Source organism: Martes martes, assembly GCF_963455335.1.
Source record: "Martes martes genome assembly, chromosome: 9".
NCBI lineage: Eukaryota > Metazoa > Chordata > Mammalia > Carnivora > Mustelidae > Martes > Martes martes.
In genome coordinates, this window is record NC_137896.1 from 3859321 (window position 1) to 3876396 (window position 17076).

Genomic DNA, 17076 nt, shown 5'->3' on the forward strand with positions numbered 1-17076 from the left:
TGCTTTTTTAAACAAACCAACCAACAAGGGCAACCATTTGGGAGAACTGGGGTCTCACCACAACAAATTAGGACAAGACTTTGATTTTTTTTTTTTTTCTTTTCACTTGGGTTAATGAATAAAGCGCAGGACAGAGAGGCAGCTGACGAAATATTTTCCCCACTAGCTCCAGGAAGCCGAAGGTCTGCTCTGCTGTGTTGTTCCTCGTTGGAGCCTGAGAGATTTTCATCTGGGTGTGATGGTCGCTCTCCACCCGCCAGCACAAAGTCATCAATCTTGTGTCTCCTCCCGCAGAACCCTGCTCCCCCTGCTTCCTCCCCCCATTCTTCCTCACTGAATAGAATGTCTCCCCTCTCTAATGAACATACCCAGGAGAATAAAACTTGTTTTTCCAAAAGGGGGGGGGTGGGGGCAGAAGAAAGGAAGGAAGGGAGGAAGGAAGAACAAAAAAGAAAACAATGCCTATATTGGGTCTGGCTGGAGCCAAATTCTCGAGGACACCAACCTGTAAACTTCTAAGGGTTTCCTCAACATCTGAGATGTATACGTAATGTACAGGGTGTTTGCTTTTAACTTTAGGATTGGCTTTGTTTTGCTTTGAGTAATTATCGAATCAAAGAACTCACGAAGACTGGATTTTTTTGAAGGATGAAAAGATCCACCGTGCGCCAGATTTCTTAAAGCAAAACTGCCCCCACTGAGTGGGGCAAGGCATATGAAAACGCCTTGGAAAATTCGGGCTGTGCTAGAAGGGGGTTAATTACGAATTTCAAAAAAAGAGTCTAGAAATCGAACAATCACTGTAGGACCGGGAGAGTAATGCGGGGCGGCATAAAGGGCCCACTGTGGGCGAGAGAAGGCAGTGGTCAGAACTCGGGCTCTCTCTGTGGTATGCACCCCCGGGCTCCCAGGCCCTGCCCTGCTCTGTGGGCTCCTGGCACCACCATCAGATAGAGGACGATACCTCCCCCTCCCACTCCCGGTCAGGCCCTCAGCTGTGCTGGAAGCTCCCAGGACGCTGGCAGCCCTCCAAGGGCCTGTCGCCACTGCCTTGACTTGCAACCCGATCCTCCCTTCTCCTCCCTTCTCGACTGGAAGTTCCCACAGGGCAGGCACTCTGTCTTAGAGTTAAATTGACCCAAAGTGCCTTTTCTTTCTCTTTTTAAGACTTCACTCGGTCTCGGTGTTTACATCTTCACCGCCTTCTGCACCTTCTTTCCTTCTGTCTCTCTTTCAACAATAAAGACCTGGCTAAGGGGAGTTGGTTTTAACTTTGGGGTGGGGGGATCCTTCTCAAGCACTCCGGCATTCCAGGAGTAAAAACAAAGGAAAGGAATTCAGAGTCCCTTTTTCCCCCGTTCCCACCCCAGTGGGAGGACAAAGCAAGCAGAAGTGGAAGGCAGGATGGAGGACGTGGGAAAACCGCTAAGGAAGTGTGCGTGTGCATGTGCGTGTGCGCGTGTATGTTGGGGGGTTGGGGTACAAGCACAGAGTGGTTTGTATGCTGTGGTTAGTTCCCCCTTTAGAAACATCCATACATCTGGCTGAAGAACAGGAGATAAGGAGATGTAAAATCAGGGCAGGATAAGGGTGGGGTAGGGGGATTTCCTGTCATACTCTAAAGTCATTTTAACAATAAATACGACCTTCTGGAAGAAAAGGGGAAAGGGGCCAGGGAACGTATGGGGCTCAGATTCCCAGCCCTGTGGGCCACCCGAGTGGGGAGTTTGGTCACATGTGGGAGGCTCTGAGGTCCCCTGTCAGGAAAAGGGGTGTCTGTGTGCGTGTATGTGTTGGGGGGCTGGGGACACAGGCAAAGAAACCCATCAAATGAAAAGACCGAAGGCCCCCCGGGCCCTTAAAGCACAGAATGGCAGGAATGGTGTCCGAACTAACCCTCCTAGGGAACCGGGACAAAATGAGACCCCAACCTAAGATATCCCTGAAAGGTGGGGCTTTTTTCCGTTTGGACTTCCACATTCCATCTAGAGAATTCTAAGTGATCCCACTTCCTGCGAGCGGGCAAAGCCATTTTGAGCTCTCTGCTGACCTCTGGTGGGAGAGGAGCTCTACGGGTCTCAAAAAGGTGTTCTAAACAGGGGCAGCCCACCTGTCCTGTTCCCCAGTACCCCCCAAAATCCCGAGTAACACCCCCGGGGCTGCCATGGTCACGTGCCTTGGCCAAGGTTCAGGGCTGGAAGTTGGGAGGTGTGGGGAGAAAAAAAGAGCAAGAAAGGCTTTCGAGAAGCCCCAGAAGATTACGGGCTTAAGACAGGAATGTCGGAATAAACTTTGCTAACTTAAAAGAATTTTAATAGTAGGGTGGGGGAAGCTTTTGCCTGAAACTAACACATTTTCTTCATTTCTTTGGACTCTTCAACTATCAAAGAGGGGAACGTATCTAGGAATGGTGTATGGAAGATAAGTTCTGTTGGAAAGGAATGAACTCCCACTGCAGGGATCAGCAGGGCCTCCCGTGAGAAGCTCACACGGCCCTTCACTGATGGATGACCTCAAGACTTATGAGGGGGTGGAAAGAAATGGCGAAAGGGTGCCTGTTCTTTTTAGAACCAAGGAACATGGCCCCAGATGTTGTCAGCACTAGCTTCCCCTCCACAGAAACTTGGCCTAAAGAAGGCAGAGGTGGCCCGCCCCACATCCTGAGGTGAAAGGAGGCAGGGGGGAGGGGGCGGGGGCGGGGCAGTGGTGTCCCACCCATAGGCACAGAAGCCTCTTCATCAACAAGAGTGTCTTCAGTGCACTGTGGGTTTGTCGCACTGAGGAGTAGAGAAGGGCTGAAAGGGGAAAAAACTAAAGTTAGCCCTGAAATCTCAGAGACCCTGACAAACCCAAGGATGCCCTTGTAAGTAGGGGAAAAAAACCAAACCAGACCAAAACAACAGGAATTCATCCTCAGCTAGTACCTTCTCTCCTAAGAAAGCATTGAGCTTCCATCCCAAATTCTACTCCCTCATCTCCTTGTATCTTCCCATATTGTCTCAAATGCTAACTCCTCCAGGAAGGCTCCTTGGGTTTCCCTGGTAGAGAAGGGACCTCTGCCCACTTCTGAATCTCTTTTCTAGCCCTTGACTGGGGTGGGAAAGATGCACCACTCATCTCTGCTTCCTGCAAGGATTTCCCAGAAGTGCGTACTCAGAAATTATTATTCACCAAAGGACAACAAATAGATCTAAAATTTCCTATAGAGTCGGCCATTTTGGAAAGGACCCCTTAAAGGTTGCTTGGGGGCGGGGGCAGCGTACCCGTGCTAACTGAACTTTGAGAACTAAAGTTTTAAAGTGAGGAGGACATCCCTCTCATTTTTCAGATGAGGGAAACTGGGACCCAGGACATTGGCCCAAGGTCCCAGAGCTGGTTCCCAGAACCACAGCACGTACCTGGGTTAGGAATTTGGAGGTCACTGTGATAGTGTTTTTCTGCCCTAAGGTCTCCAGACCCACTAGTTAAAAGTGACAGGAGTTGTCCTCAGAAACCAATTGTTCAACTGAGAATCTTTAAAACTATCTCCTAGGCCTTGGGGGTGGGGCCTGTGGCCCTGAGAAAGAGGATTAGGGGAGGGGGATGCCCAGTGGCGCCCGGGGCGCAGCGCGGGGAGTTTTGCAAAGGCTCCCAACAGTGAGAGCCGAGCGCCATCTACCAGCCGGCCTGGAGCACTCGTGCTTTATTTCACTCTTCATTTCCCAGCCCCAAACAGTTGGGGAATCCCACCTCTTTCCCTAAAAACAAGCTATCTCCTGAGCCAAAGTCCCCCTAAAATAAGAATATAATTGTTTGAAAAAAATCTCAAAATGGAGGGGAAAGAAAAGGAAAGCCAGAAGGGCGTAAGAATTCCCTAGGAGGCTGATTTCTGCCCCCACTTCTGGGCTGCGCGGACCTCTGCGGGGACAGGAAGGCCCCGACGGTCTCCTCCTTGACTTCTTCCTGCAGCAGGAAAGATCAACTCCCAATCTGGAGCCTTCACATCTGAAGTCAGACCCCCACTCCCACCTCTGGGGAATCACGGTTTTAGGGCCAGAAAGAAAAAGAAAAATGAGTTCTCTGTCACCTGTCAAACTCAAGTCTTAGGATAAGACATCTACAAGGGTTTTGATGTGCTCTACCCAGAATCCTTTTCTCAAGCCCTGCCCCACCCCGCCACCTGGGGTCATTCATTACCTCTTCATACATCAAGTTGGACAAAGAGATACCGCCGGCTTTCTCTTGGACCACTCATCAAATTTAAGTCCCTCCCTTGACCATGGCAGGACCCCAGGACTACTCCTGCAGAATCATCACAAAATGAAGGCTTGTCAACACTTTTAAGAATCAGACTTTGGCCTTTTCTGGATATCACTTGGCAAATTCATGGGATCCTTGAATAGAGCCCTAGAAACCACAAATGTTCCAGGAATGAGAATCCCCCACTAACGCCTAAACCAGTGAGTGCTCTCTTTCCACTGTCCTAGGAACCCCCAGGAGAGTTGGGGATCCTCTGCCCACCCCTCCCCCATCAGATCAGACTCTCTCCCCCATCAGGGCAATGTGGGAAGACAGCAAGGAATAATCACCATTAGCGCATCCCATGCCAAACCACCCCACTATGAATGATTTCCTACACTTGATCTTAGCCAAAAGGCCGAGAAGCGATTCTATGAATGATTTCCTAAGAGTGCTCCAGAATGACTGGATCCCATCAGGAAAATTTCCAAAGACTCCCACTTGGAAAGGGGAACCTTCCTTCAAGTGTCCATCTTAAAACCAGCCCTGGCCATTTGTGAAACAAAATGATCTAATATGCTTCCTTTTTAGCAGCAAGAAGGAAGAAATGAAAGCACACGCAAATGTTTAATTATAAATAGCTATTAGTTTTCTGGCAACCAAACTTTAGAAAATTTTCCCTTAATGTCTGGCATCTGTTTTTGGGTTCTGTCTGGAGTCTTCTAAGTATTTCCTTGGAAGGATGTTGTACTTGGTCCCAGGCAAAATGTCAAAATCAACATTCAAAAAACATGCCTTGGGTAATTTCGAGGATTCTGCAATAAGGATGTGTTAGTTAGGGGCACTGCACTCAGCTAAAGTTGAAACATATAAAAAATAGTATTTTTTAAAAATTTACATGTCCGATGTGCACTTTATTGAACTAGTAATCACTTTCTATACCTCACCCTAAAGTAATCCTAATAATAAAAGCAAAAGTGTTTAAACTCATATAGATGGCTGCAGGTGGAAACTAGTTATTCTCTTAATTTTTTTTTCCTTCTAGATTTTGTGATTAACTTAAAGATCACAAATTCCAAATGCTTTAAGAAAAAAAAAAAAACACAACTTCGCTTACGTATCTTATACGGAGAATGTATAAGCTCTAACAGCTCTAGCAGAAGACCAGATGGGGACGAAAATATAAATATGTTGGGCTTAAAATACAATACAGAAGCAATAACGTCTTCTATAACGATTAACTGGGGGAGAGGCTGTTTGGGTGCAAGGGCCGGGGGGTGGGCCAGGCCACGGTTTAAAAATGAAATCATGATTTAGTCTTGTTATGATTATTACAAGAGATGCTGGTTACAGACTCTGCCCTCGGATGGAGGAGGGGGCGTTGACAATCTTATCCAAGACCAAGTACAAGACTCTTGATCAGGGAATGTCCTTGGATCATGACTTCTACTGGCACAACTATGTTTTATTTCCCAAAGGTCTTATTTTACCTTCCTCGGGTAGTCATTGAGAGGTATTCCTTCCATGGGCGCCCACCAGCCCACAAGGTCACTTCCTGCCTTGAAAGATCAGTTGCCAAAGGTCATGGGTCACTTGCATGCAGTTGGGTTGGCCCCTGGGGCCCTGGGACTCAGGTGACCCAGCGAAGAGCCTACATTCTTGCGTGTGCGCAGACAATACCAATTAAAGGCTCCATTAATGTTTTGTGGGATATGTGCAAAGTGGGGCCCAGCCATCCCCGTGCGGCTGTATTTATAGCCATCTGAGTCCTATCCCCGATTAGCCTGGCATCGTTCTCACCACTGCAGAATGACTTAACTTAGTACACACCAGACAGAGGGAGAAGCCGCAGCCTGCTACAAAGTCTCCTAAAAGAACCTATAAGTGGTAGAGACGATCATGTAAGGGTTAAAATCTATTTAAGCCTTGATTTATCCTGGCCCATTGATTAGCTATGAGACTGACTTCGTTAATCAGAGTCTTAGACCAATTCATTACTTACTTCCCTGGGATAATTCCCTTTTCTATTCTATTTAGGGTCATCTGGGTCACCTTCTTTTCCACAATTTTTCGGAAATTACTTCTACCCAAGAATGCAGGGTCACCACCACAGTGGCAAACATTTCTGACTGGTCATTAGTAACTGGAGTCAGGAACCTTCTCTCTGAAGATATCTTTTCTTTTGAAGGTGCTTGAGTTACGACATGTGTCATCTCTATCTTCCCCAGAATTTGATATTGATGTGTTAGGGCAGTATGTTATCAACGGGGATGATGCTGTCCCACAGGGGACGCAGATCTGACTGTCACACTGTGTATGTACCCGGTGGTGGTGGTGGTGGTGGTGGTGGGGTAGGGGTGTGTGTGTGTGTGTGAGTGTGTGTGTGTGGGGGGGGAGATAGAGGGGTGAGAGATGGGCATCCAGTAGGCAGAGGTCAGCGATGCTGCTGGATATCCTTTAGAGCCTGTATGACAAAGTATCAGTAGACCTATTACGGAGGACCCTTGTGTTAGATACGGCCCCCTAAAATCCCACCACCTAGCCAACAGGGAGATGTCACCACTTAAAAAAAACAAGAGGCTGGGTCTGACTAAAGCTTTGGGGCCTATGGACCGTGGGCTCTGTCCTGGGGTGGGGGTGGAAGTGCAGCAGGACCCCCCCCCCACCCCTGCTCCCTGGCCCCTTCCCCTCTCATTTAATCAGATACGACACCTTTTTTCTGCCTTACACCGTCTCACCATCTAGTGGCCAACCTGAAGTCACAACTTACCTTCACCATCTCTGGACCCCACTACAGTCAGTCACCCAAAAATTCACACTTGTGGGGGGCAGTGGGGGGGAGGAGCCCTGAATGACAGATTTGATTTTCTTACTGTGTTCCTTACGCATCTCGCAGGCCTACTGGACCCGTAGAGTCCGAAGCGGTCGGGATTTAAGATGGACACTTTCCACGATCTGAGAAGCCCAAGAAGGCCAAAAAACCTCAAGGGACTGATACCAAAGAAGGTTTCATGTTTTATAAACAAGGACCTCGCAGGCTTTTGCCTAAGTCCTTCGGACACTAAGGAATTACCATAGACGAGAAGACCGAAGGGGACGTGTTCACATGGTCCCAGGTAATTAAGTACCCAGACTCTTCCCAAGTGACACCATCAACTCTCTGTCATTTTCAGTTGGACCCAGGCTGGTGAAACAGGCCTTCTTGGCCCAGACCCTAGCTTTGCCACCTGACTTCAGTTTTGGGGCATTAACTAGGATGAGCGTTAGACTTTCTTTCCAAAAATCCTACAAACTTACCTGAATGCAGGCTCCCTGTTTAAAAAAAAAAAAAATCCCCTCATAGTCATCTGCACACTAGCCATTGGTCTGATGAAAGGAAAAACTGTTCTATGTAATAATTAGGAATGAGGAGGGAGGTGACAAGAGTCTGTTGACTGGGGGAGGTGAGAGCTGTGTCAATCAAGGGCCTCTAGGCGCCCCTCGCCTCCCTGGGAGAGGCCACTGTGGTCTAGAGGGGACGGGAGCCGGATCACAGTGCTCCTTTGGAAGTGGGTACACGAGATCTTTCTTCCCATTATCAGCTCATTAAAGGCAGTTTAAGGTACTTACTCTGTCCCACACACCAAATGTGTGTGACAACGTCGGAAATGCTGACTGACTCATAATAAGTCTGGGATCAGATAACAATTTATACACCTCTCTCCTCACCCCAAACTGAATCATTAAGAAGCATTTAGTAAGATCTAATGTTCAAGTTAGCATGTGGGCAGAGCTCCACAAGTCTAAGGCTCCCAAAGTCTCCTGAGGTTTAACAAATTACCCTGTAGTTCAACTTGGGGTTTTCCCTCTAAGTGAGTACAACAGAGTGAGTGAAGGGAGTGAGCACACTCCCTTCGTTTTTGTGACTCTGTCACAGATCAGTTCCCTCACATTCTTCCCGTGGTCCAGCCCCCAGTTCCTGCACCGGCCACAACGGTTCTGGTAATTCTAACGTGAAAGGGGGGCACCGTGTGCTCACTGCTTGTCCGAGACCCAACTGAGCACGGGATGATCAACAATCATTAAACGTCAAACATTGCTTTTTCTTGTTGTTCTTACCTCATTCTTGGAGGTCTCATCTTCAATTCCCACCGGCTGGACTGCTTCACCATCTGGCTGTTCGGAAGGGAAACTAAAAACAACTTTTTTTTTTTTTTTTGCATGTATAGTAAACATAGAACAATTTGCGCTCAGGTCCCTGGGTTCAACCACAGTACAGAGTTGGTTTACAGATTGGAGGATAATATAAATAATAAAAAGAGAAGGAGGTAGAGGCGGTGGGGGATAGGAAAGGGGGATGGGGGAAACTTTTCTAGGACAAGTAAAAACAAGGTCTCTCTCCTCATCTTCTCTTGGCCACATCACTCCCCTGAGAGTGGTTTCACACAACCACAAATTTGGCAAGGTGTCATCTGTCTCCTGTTAGAGCGGACCCTTATCTATATAGTATGTACAAAGAGTGTACTCTGAAATGTAGAGAAAGAATGGGTGCCTAGTACTTTGAGAGTTTACAAGTTAAGAGTCTCATGGGGAATACAGAAAACAAAGAAACACAAACCCCAAATTCTTACTTGGAGCAGGGAGAGAAAAATCTAAGAGAGTTTCTAGAAACAATGGTAACCATGTTTTGGGCATGGGCCTGTGACAGGCACAGGGTTGAGAATTTCTAGAGGGTAACTTCACTTCTGGTATCTGGCGCTCTTTTTAGAGGAACTGTGGAAAAACGATGTCTCTTCCTCTGATTCTTCTGGAGACGCCCCTCCTCTCCCTCATTCAGAGGCTCTCTGGCCTAGCCCTATGGCAGTTTGTATCTGGAGCCTCCCACCTGTCCTTTTCACTTTTAGAAAGGCCCCTGAGGATTTGCTGATCCTCCAGCAGGACTCTCAAAGAGAGAGAGACTCAGGCTGATTCCCCACCCTCCCTGAAGAGGTCAAGATCTCATGCCCAGGGTGACCACAGGCCAGAACAGGAACCTGATGCGACAAAACCCCTTTCCAGTCTAATTCAAGGGAATTTGTCAAGGAGGATGTCAGCAGAGGCAGAGTCTCAGAGTCCTTGTTACTGGGGGACACCAGGGCTGGAGAGGGCTAATTATTAGACTGACTAATGCTTGATGGTTTCACCTGGGGGGCAGCGGCAACCTTGTCCTATGGATCGGCCCAGCCCTTCCTATGTTGAAAATTGTGAATCTTCCTGAGAAATTTGATTCTGAAATGGACAAGTGGCTTGTTAATTACACATTCCACTAGGAATCCCAGGAGGCACAAGATGGAGGTTTGGAAAGAACCCCTTTGCCACCGGTTCAAGAAATCAAGAAGAGTGGAAACCAATTTTAATTCTATTGAATGAAAGGCTATTTCTGTGTTTTCTGAAAGTTACTTTATGTAGAAGCATTGGGGTGCCACAGTTTTGCTGGGGGTGACCGTGAGTTCTATTTGGTGGGGAAACTGACTCTGGAAAATAGCAGAGGAATGACAGCATGAGGAATTTAAAATCTAGGCAATCAGACTACCTTCTCTTAAAAAATACACTTTTTTTTTTTTTTTTTTTTGCTTAATACCAATGTTCCTGCATAAAATCAAAGGTGATTTCTAAGACTATGCGCTAACTCTTGCTAAGCTAAGTAAGAATTAAGCCCCAACAAAAAGGAATACTTATAAAAAAAAAATCACTATGAAGAATATTAAAACAAGAGTGATTTTAATAGGGTTACTAGATCCAGGCCGAAATTTTAAGCTGTCTCCTCCTCTAACACTGCAAGTATAGGGAGCCAGGCACTGAAGCCCACTTTTTAGTATTATTGTCAATTATTATTATTTATTATTATCATTATTATTATTATTTTAGTGGAACACTGAGTAAGGAAAGCTTTAGACCCCACTGAAGAAAACCACAGAGGTTTCCTGAAGAAAACCTGCAGCTGAAAAAGAACAAAAGCCCAATAAACAAACTAAGACGACAGCGTTGGCAGATGAGTTCAAGCAAATGTGGAAACCAAATATCCCCCTAGCCATGACAGGTATGTCAGAAACGGGGGGCTCACGTGTCACGTACGCTCAATGGACATTTATAACCGGAGATCTGCGGGGTCTGGCTATCCTTCAGAACGCAGAAGACTGCGAGACACCTGTCCCTTGACAAGGGATTTGAAGAGCACACAGCACACTCACCATCATGCTTTACATTTAAATAACGTTTTGTCGCTGATTACCACATTTTTTGTTAAGCACGGTCTTATCTGAGTTAGAAACTTTTGATTCCTTCACTTACCTCGAAGTCTTTGAGCAAAAGTCCCTGACATTTAATCTCTGAGCTCTCGGTTTATTTGCCTATGACATGGGGTTCTACCACATTTTTATTGCCCACGGCTGTTTCAAAGGACAAATGTGACTTAGATGAAAGGCTTTTAAAACTACAATAAGAATGTGGTATCATTATGCGTGATCATTACTATTACTGGTTACTATACCTGAAGGCAGTGAGGCTATCTCTTTCAAGTCAGAAGGGGGTGTGCAAAAAGCCTAGGGACCCCACTTTTCTTTGCCTAATACCAATTTCCCATGATAGACATAATGTGGGCAAATTATAAAAATGAACCTACTTGTATAGAAAACTTTTTTTTTTTTTGAGAGAAATCTATGGGAAATTGGATTTTAAAAGGCATTTCGGCCTTCAAGAGGCATAAAACACTACTGGGGGGACAGAGAGGGAAAATCATAAAAGTCTCTCTTAATTCTAAAGATTTGGTGGCCTGATAAGCTATGCCCTTCCCACTGCACCAAAAAGCTCAGTGGAGGCATTCTGAATATGGAAAAAATTGCTGTACTAAAGAAAAATTAGGAAAAAAAAAAGTCTCCTGCATGATGGAATGCAATGCATCACTATTGTACCTGGTGGCATAAATAAATTATCATACAATTAATTGCAATTCACTGTATAAATAAAGTGTCATGGCAAGCTGGCCATTATTATCTATAGCATTTGCCTGCACAGTTTTAATAAAATGTAGCAGATACTAAAAAATTCTAATCTGCCTGCCCCTGCAAGTCTTAAAAAAAAGGGGAGGGGAAATCATACCCAAATTGGGTTTCCAAAAACATGGAAACAGTCTATTCTTGAACAGTCAAATAAGAAAAAGACTTCATCTCTTACAAATTCTAGAATTTTAGTCATGTTATTGATTATCTATCTATCTCCTTTAAAAAGAAATTTCCCTATAATGTGGTTAAACTGTCTGGGCAATAAAAATGGAAACAGCACACACACACACACACACACACACACACAGAGACACACACACACAGCTGTAAAGCAACAGATGAGTGTGCATGTCACAAATTTGTGACCGTATGAAAGGATGCTCTTTTGACCTGCATTTTCAGTGGTAAGGATATACGGATGTCTTGTTTTATGTCAGAATCGGACTGTCAGCTAGAGGTCTTGTCCTAAATGTAAGTCCTCATCCTTCTTCTCCCCCCTCCCCATCAGTAGCTCAGACCCCGATGGGCTACCTTTCTTGTCACTTTGCCAAATGAAGGCTGGAAATGAACCGTTTTCCCAAACCGCATTACGGCAGCAGGTAATGCCGGCTGTCCTAGCTCAGGCTCATGTCTCAGATGCCTGGGTTTTGGTCTTCTTGACCAGAGACTCCCTGAGACTCCCTGAGAGCAATCAGGGCAACTGCAGGATGACCCCAGCAAATTTCCTTTTACTGAGGTTAATTTTGCACTCTGCACACAAAACAAGGGTGAGCAAGGTAAACTTCTAATATTCTTAAGGCTTGGCCCCAGACATGGACTGACAGTTTGCTGCAGGGTGGGCAAAATCTGTGGTTTAAGCCCCCAGTCCTGATTTAAGTGGACTATGCTTTCCAAAACCCCCCACCCCCCAGAACAGAGGACGCGAGACACGGCAAAGGAGACTGTAGTGGAGATCTGCTGGGAAAGCTTCATGTCCCAAATGAGACAACAGAGACTTCAGCAAGTAAGGGACACTGCCAACTAGGGGGCGAGTGGACACTGTCACCTGGCTTCCTGTCTGTATCCACTTGTGTCCCCCCCCGCCATCAGAGGCCAGCGTTCTAGAACTAAGCTCAGAATATTGAAATGGGACTGTTATGGCAAAAGCAGTTGCCCGCAGGAAAACAGTGCCTTGTCATCTAAGGCTCTGGCTATAGTAAGGTTGGGACATCCCAAATTTAAAACTGCTTCCCTTCTATATGGGATTAGGAAAACGATGGCATCATTATTTCCCCGGGTGGGCGTCACTAACATGAGCGCCGTGTTTTAAACTGTGATTTGTGAAAGACACACATGTCACAGAAGCCAAAGGTTATTGTCCATAATGTCATTACTAAAAAGCATCACACATTATAAAATATTTAGCCAACAAATGTAGCCCAGCTTTAGAAATTGTGATCTTTAAATCCCTTGAAAGGTTTTAGAGAGTAAAATAAAGAAATTAAGATTGTGGAGGTTCACTTTTGAAATTTTCATTCAAGCCACACAGTTAGACTCTTGCTAATTGCTGCTTTGATGGACTGTGGCACAAGGAGCCAAAGCCTCAGATGGGAGCCAAGGCCAGGCTGGAGGAGGGGCAGTGGGGGGAGTGGGAAGGGCCAGAGAAGCAGGGGGATGGAGAGGAGGAGGGGTTTGGGTGGGTGGGGGGAGAGAGTCCTAGAGGGGCCAGAGGACACCTGAAGGTGGGAAAGATGAAGAGAGGAGGAGGGGAAGGCGGAGGGCCGCCAAACGTACCAGATGTGGTTATGAACACAAGACCTTTTTAATTTCTTGGTATCCCAAGTCCATTCGAAGAGGATCTTACCTCTCTGCCCCAGCTAAAGCTGCTTGAAAAGATTCACATGCAAACATTGACATATTTCACAAGTCATGGTCAACAGTTTTACCACATTTCGTCCATATACTTAAAATACACTGGAAACATTTTTAAAAATTTTTTTATTTTAATTGCATTTCGAAGACAAGACAGCATTCCACTCCCAACGCATAACAGTCTTTTTAAACCAAGCCCCTCCTACTGTACTCTTTGTAAAAGAGGAAATGATTGGCTTACCTCGGGCTCTTCCCTAGGAAAAAAATTATTTCATATTTTTTAAACACAGCCACGCCCACCCTCTTGGAACCAGCCCCCTGTAGGTTTGGATCCAGACCTGCCTGTAGCAGATTAAGAGGGTTTTCCCCCCTCCTCCCTCCATCCCCCCACCAGGTGAGCCGAGTGTGTGCAGAATACTGAACGGATGTGTGTAGCCCCGACGCCCCAGATACCTGAGTGTCTGGTTTTTCAACCGTAAAGGCGGGAGGGTTTGGCGAACGAATGAGAAGTGAGGAAACGCTTAGCGCAAAGGGAAAAAAGAGAGAAAGATACAGAAAAAAGGTTATGGAGGCCAGCGAGAGGCGGCCCCCTCTCCCCCCGCGCCAGCAGCCCAACACACTCCCCGAGATGTCCCACCACCTTCTCCTCTGCATTTTTCGCGCCGCCCGCTGCAGAGCGCCCGCGCACAGGTACCACCAGAGTGTGCAAAATACGGAAAGTTTTTGCCCGCGCCATGGCGCAAAACACAAGACAGCCCGTTCCCCAGTACGAGTACACAGTCGGCGGGTAATCTGGGGGTGCCAGGGATGCGAATTGGGGGACACTTGAGCATATCATGCACAGGCGGACACAATATGGACACCAACACACACCAACGACAAGCTGTCTGAGTCCAAGCAGCAGTGCCAGGCGAGGCGGGGGCGCACCTTCCCCAACGACCCCAGCCCACCACGGCCCCAACCGGCCTAGCCTGGGGAACCCCGGGGCCCCTCCCCGGCAGTTCCTGGCTCACCTGAAGCCCCCTTCTTTCTTGCCGGCCCCCACCCCAGGACTGGGGGCATCTTACGGTCGCTGACGCTGGCTTGTCCAGCCGGAAACGACCCTCAGTGTTGCTCGGCACCACTTTTCTCCCTGGAGGGCACATACTTCGACCACCCAAGCCCAACCGAGGCCCCCTCCCGCTCCCAGGGCAAAGTTAGGGCCCCTCACTGGAACTTTCTAGCAGTCTCTTCCCGCCTCGGCCTGGACCCCCTCCTCCCGCCGCCAGGCCCTGAGCTCCCCCGGGCAGCCCTGCCACCCCCTCCCGGGGTCCCCCCGCGGCCCTGCTCCCCGCGGGCAGAGTCCGCCGCATTACCTAGAAGCAGCAGGCGGTGCGTACACATGTACCCCATCTTTTCCTCCTGGAGTTGTTTGTCGATGAGCTTGCTGCGTTTCTTCTCTGCGCGCTTCTGGGCGCGCTTCTCCAGGGCTTCCTTGCGCATCTGTCTGCGCTTCTCCGCCAGGGGAATCTTCTTGACCTTGGGGCTGTGCGAGGCTTTGGGCTGGGGGCTCTCAGATCGGCCGAAGCAGCCCCCGAAGGCCTGCATGAGGAAGTTGCGGAGCAAGTTGCGCCGGGGCTTTCGGCGGCGGCGATTTCGCCGGGGCTGCAGCCAGCGGCGGCATCCGGAGGTCCCATCGTCGGACTCATCGCTGCTGTGGTCGTCGCTGCTGACCGACCCCTCGTCGTCGTCGCGGCTGCGGCCAGACCTGCCCCGCCAGGCAAATGCGCGAGTAGGCTGCGGAGTAGGCGGATCGGCAGCCTGGATCTCGGGGCTGGGGGGTCTAAGGAAGCGGAGCTTGGGTCGGGCTCCAGACGCAGGGGCGGCAGGGGCTGCCCGGGCGGCTGGGGCGGCTGGGGCTGCCCGGGCGGCTGGGGCGGCTGGCGCGGCTGGGGCGGCTGGGGCGGCTGGAGCGGCTGGAGCGGCTGGAGCGTCAGGGGCGGCTGGGGCTGCCCCGGCGGCTGGAGCGTCAGGGGCGGCAGGAGCGGCTGCCCCGGCGGCTGGAGCGTCAGGGGCAGCGGCGGCTGCCCCGGCGGCTGGAGAAGCAGACTTGGCCCCGGCGTCAGGGGCTCCGTCCCCCGGAGAGGGGACTTTTCCTCCTTCCGCAGCAGCTGCGGCTGAGCCTCCTTCCATCTCGGCTGCTTCTCCCTCAACTGGGGGTCTCTCTCCCTCTGCTCGCTCTCTCTTAACTGGGGCTCGGGAGACCTCGATGGGCGGGCCGTTAAGCGCGATTGGGGGGCTGTCCATGTTGACGGGAGCGTCGTCGACCCCAACGGGGGCGCTGCCAATCTCGAGCGGGGGTCCGGAGATCTCCATCGGGGGGCTGTCGCCCGCGAAGTGTGGAGGAGATCTGACAGCCTCTCGGGATGGGCTGCCGATGGCGGCTGGGACCCAGAGGGGGGGCTCGTTCGCGGCGGGAGCGAGGAGGACCGCACTCGAGACCGCGGCTGCCGCGGACTGGCCGCCGCCGCCGCCGCCGTCGATTTGTGGGATAGCTCGGGGGAGCCCAGGGGGTGGGCTGTCGTCCCCAAAGGCTGCTCCATCAAACTCAAATGGCATAGCCTCCTCAGGGGGAGGGCTGCGGTCTCCTCCAAAGCCTGCGTTTGCAGGTCTGAGAGCTTGGGGCTCCTGGGGAGGCGTGCTAAAGACCCCCGCACCTGGGCCTCCTGGAGCGAGGTCTGAGACCTGCAGGAGAGGCTGGCTGCCACCTCCCTGGGCAGGCTGCTCAAACTCAAAGGGCATGGCTTCTTCAGGTGGAGGGCTGTAGCCTCCCAGGCCTGGTCTGGCATCACCGAAGGCTCCGGGCTCCACGAGCGCTGGGCCAAAGACCTCCAGGCCTGCACAGGCCCCAGCGGTGTCTCCAGGCTGCTCCGGGGTAGGCCAGAAGCCTCCTGAGCAGGGCTGCTGGACCTCGAAGGGCATGGCTTCCTCAGGAGGTGGGCTGTAGCCTCCATGGGCTCCTGCTTCCTCGACGGCCTCTCCCACGTCCTGGAAGTTGGGCCTGGAGACTTCTGGGGATCCACAGGCCTCGCCTTCAATCTCGAGGGGGACGGGCTCGCTGTGAGGCGGTTCGGTCTCCATCTCTTCGGCTGCGCCAGGCCCAGGACTGGGGGCAGCTGCCCCTGGGGCCTCCAAAGATGGTTGCTCGGGCTGTTCCCCGAGTTCAAGGGGGATATCGCGTTGTCCTGACATATTATTGCCGTCGAGGCAGTTGCGCACGCCCATAACACGGTGGCGGACTCTTAAAATAAACTTGGGGCCCCGTAAGACGGAGCACCCAACCGAACTAGGGTGAAGAAAAAAATTTCCAAAAAATTCGAAGTACCAGCTAGAAAGTTCTCCAACCTCACTTTCCAACCCTCTTGAGGTCAGGGGGTTCAGGGCCTCAAACCCAAGACGGTGGCGGTGGGTTTAGACGCACCGCTCTATTGTTGCTGGTGGAGTCTTGGCTCCTTCCTGGCCACGTTTTATCCCCTCAGGCTGCCCCCTGGCCTCCCCTTTGGCCTGCCCTTGTCCCCTCCTCTTGCTCTCTGCTTCAGGCCAGCCCCGCCTGCTTGGATCTGAGGAGCGTGCCGATTCGGTCCGAAAATCGCTGGTAGTGCTCGCTGTCTGCCACCAGAGGACGCCGGCCCCGGTGCCCAGGCGGCTCCGGGAGCCGGATCCTGGCGCCGGTAGCCCCGGACTTTGGGTAAGGGGGCTGATGAGCGCAGGCCTCGCAGGGATGTTTTGGCTCCTTCCACTCCTCTCCCTGACTGATTTGGAGTCTTTCTCCTCTCTTATCCCCTGGCCAGAGAGAGAGAGCTCTCCTGCGTTGCGGGACACGTGACGCAAGACGTGGGCCCCGGGCTGCTTGAGCGCAGGAGCTGAAACCCTCCCTCCCAGACCCAAATGACTCTCCTCGGGGGGGAGGGGGGAACTGCAGGAGGGTTTCATCACCCCAGGATACCCC

The 17076-nt window shown here is 50.2% G+C and overlaps 1 protein-coding gene across 1 annotated transcript; it reads right to left on the minus strand.

Annotated features, from left to right (window-relative positions):
• Nucleotides 1-7116: 7116 nt before the first annotated feature.
• Nucleotides 7117-16352, minus strand: LOC308349872 (guanine nucleotide-binding protein G(s) subunit alpha isoforms XLas-like; the record flags this gene model as incomplete). Its single annotated transcript, XM_080814721.1, is given in 6 exon segments — nt 7117-7173; nt 13726-14016; nt 14019-14054; nt 14058-14086; nt 14089-14220; nt 14444-16352. Coding segments are annotated over 6 exon segments (2454 nt in total).
• Nucleotides 16353-17076: the final 724 nt, after the last annotated feature.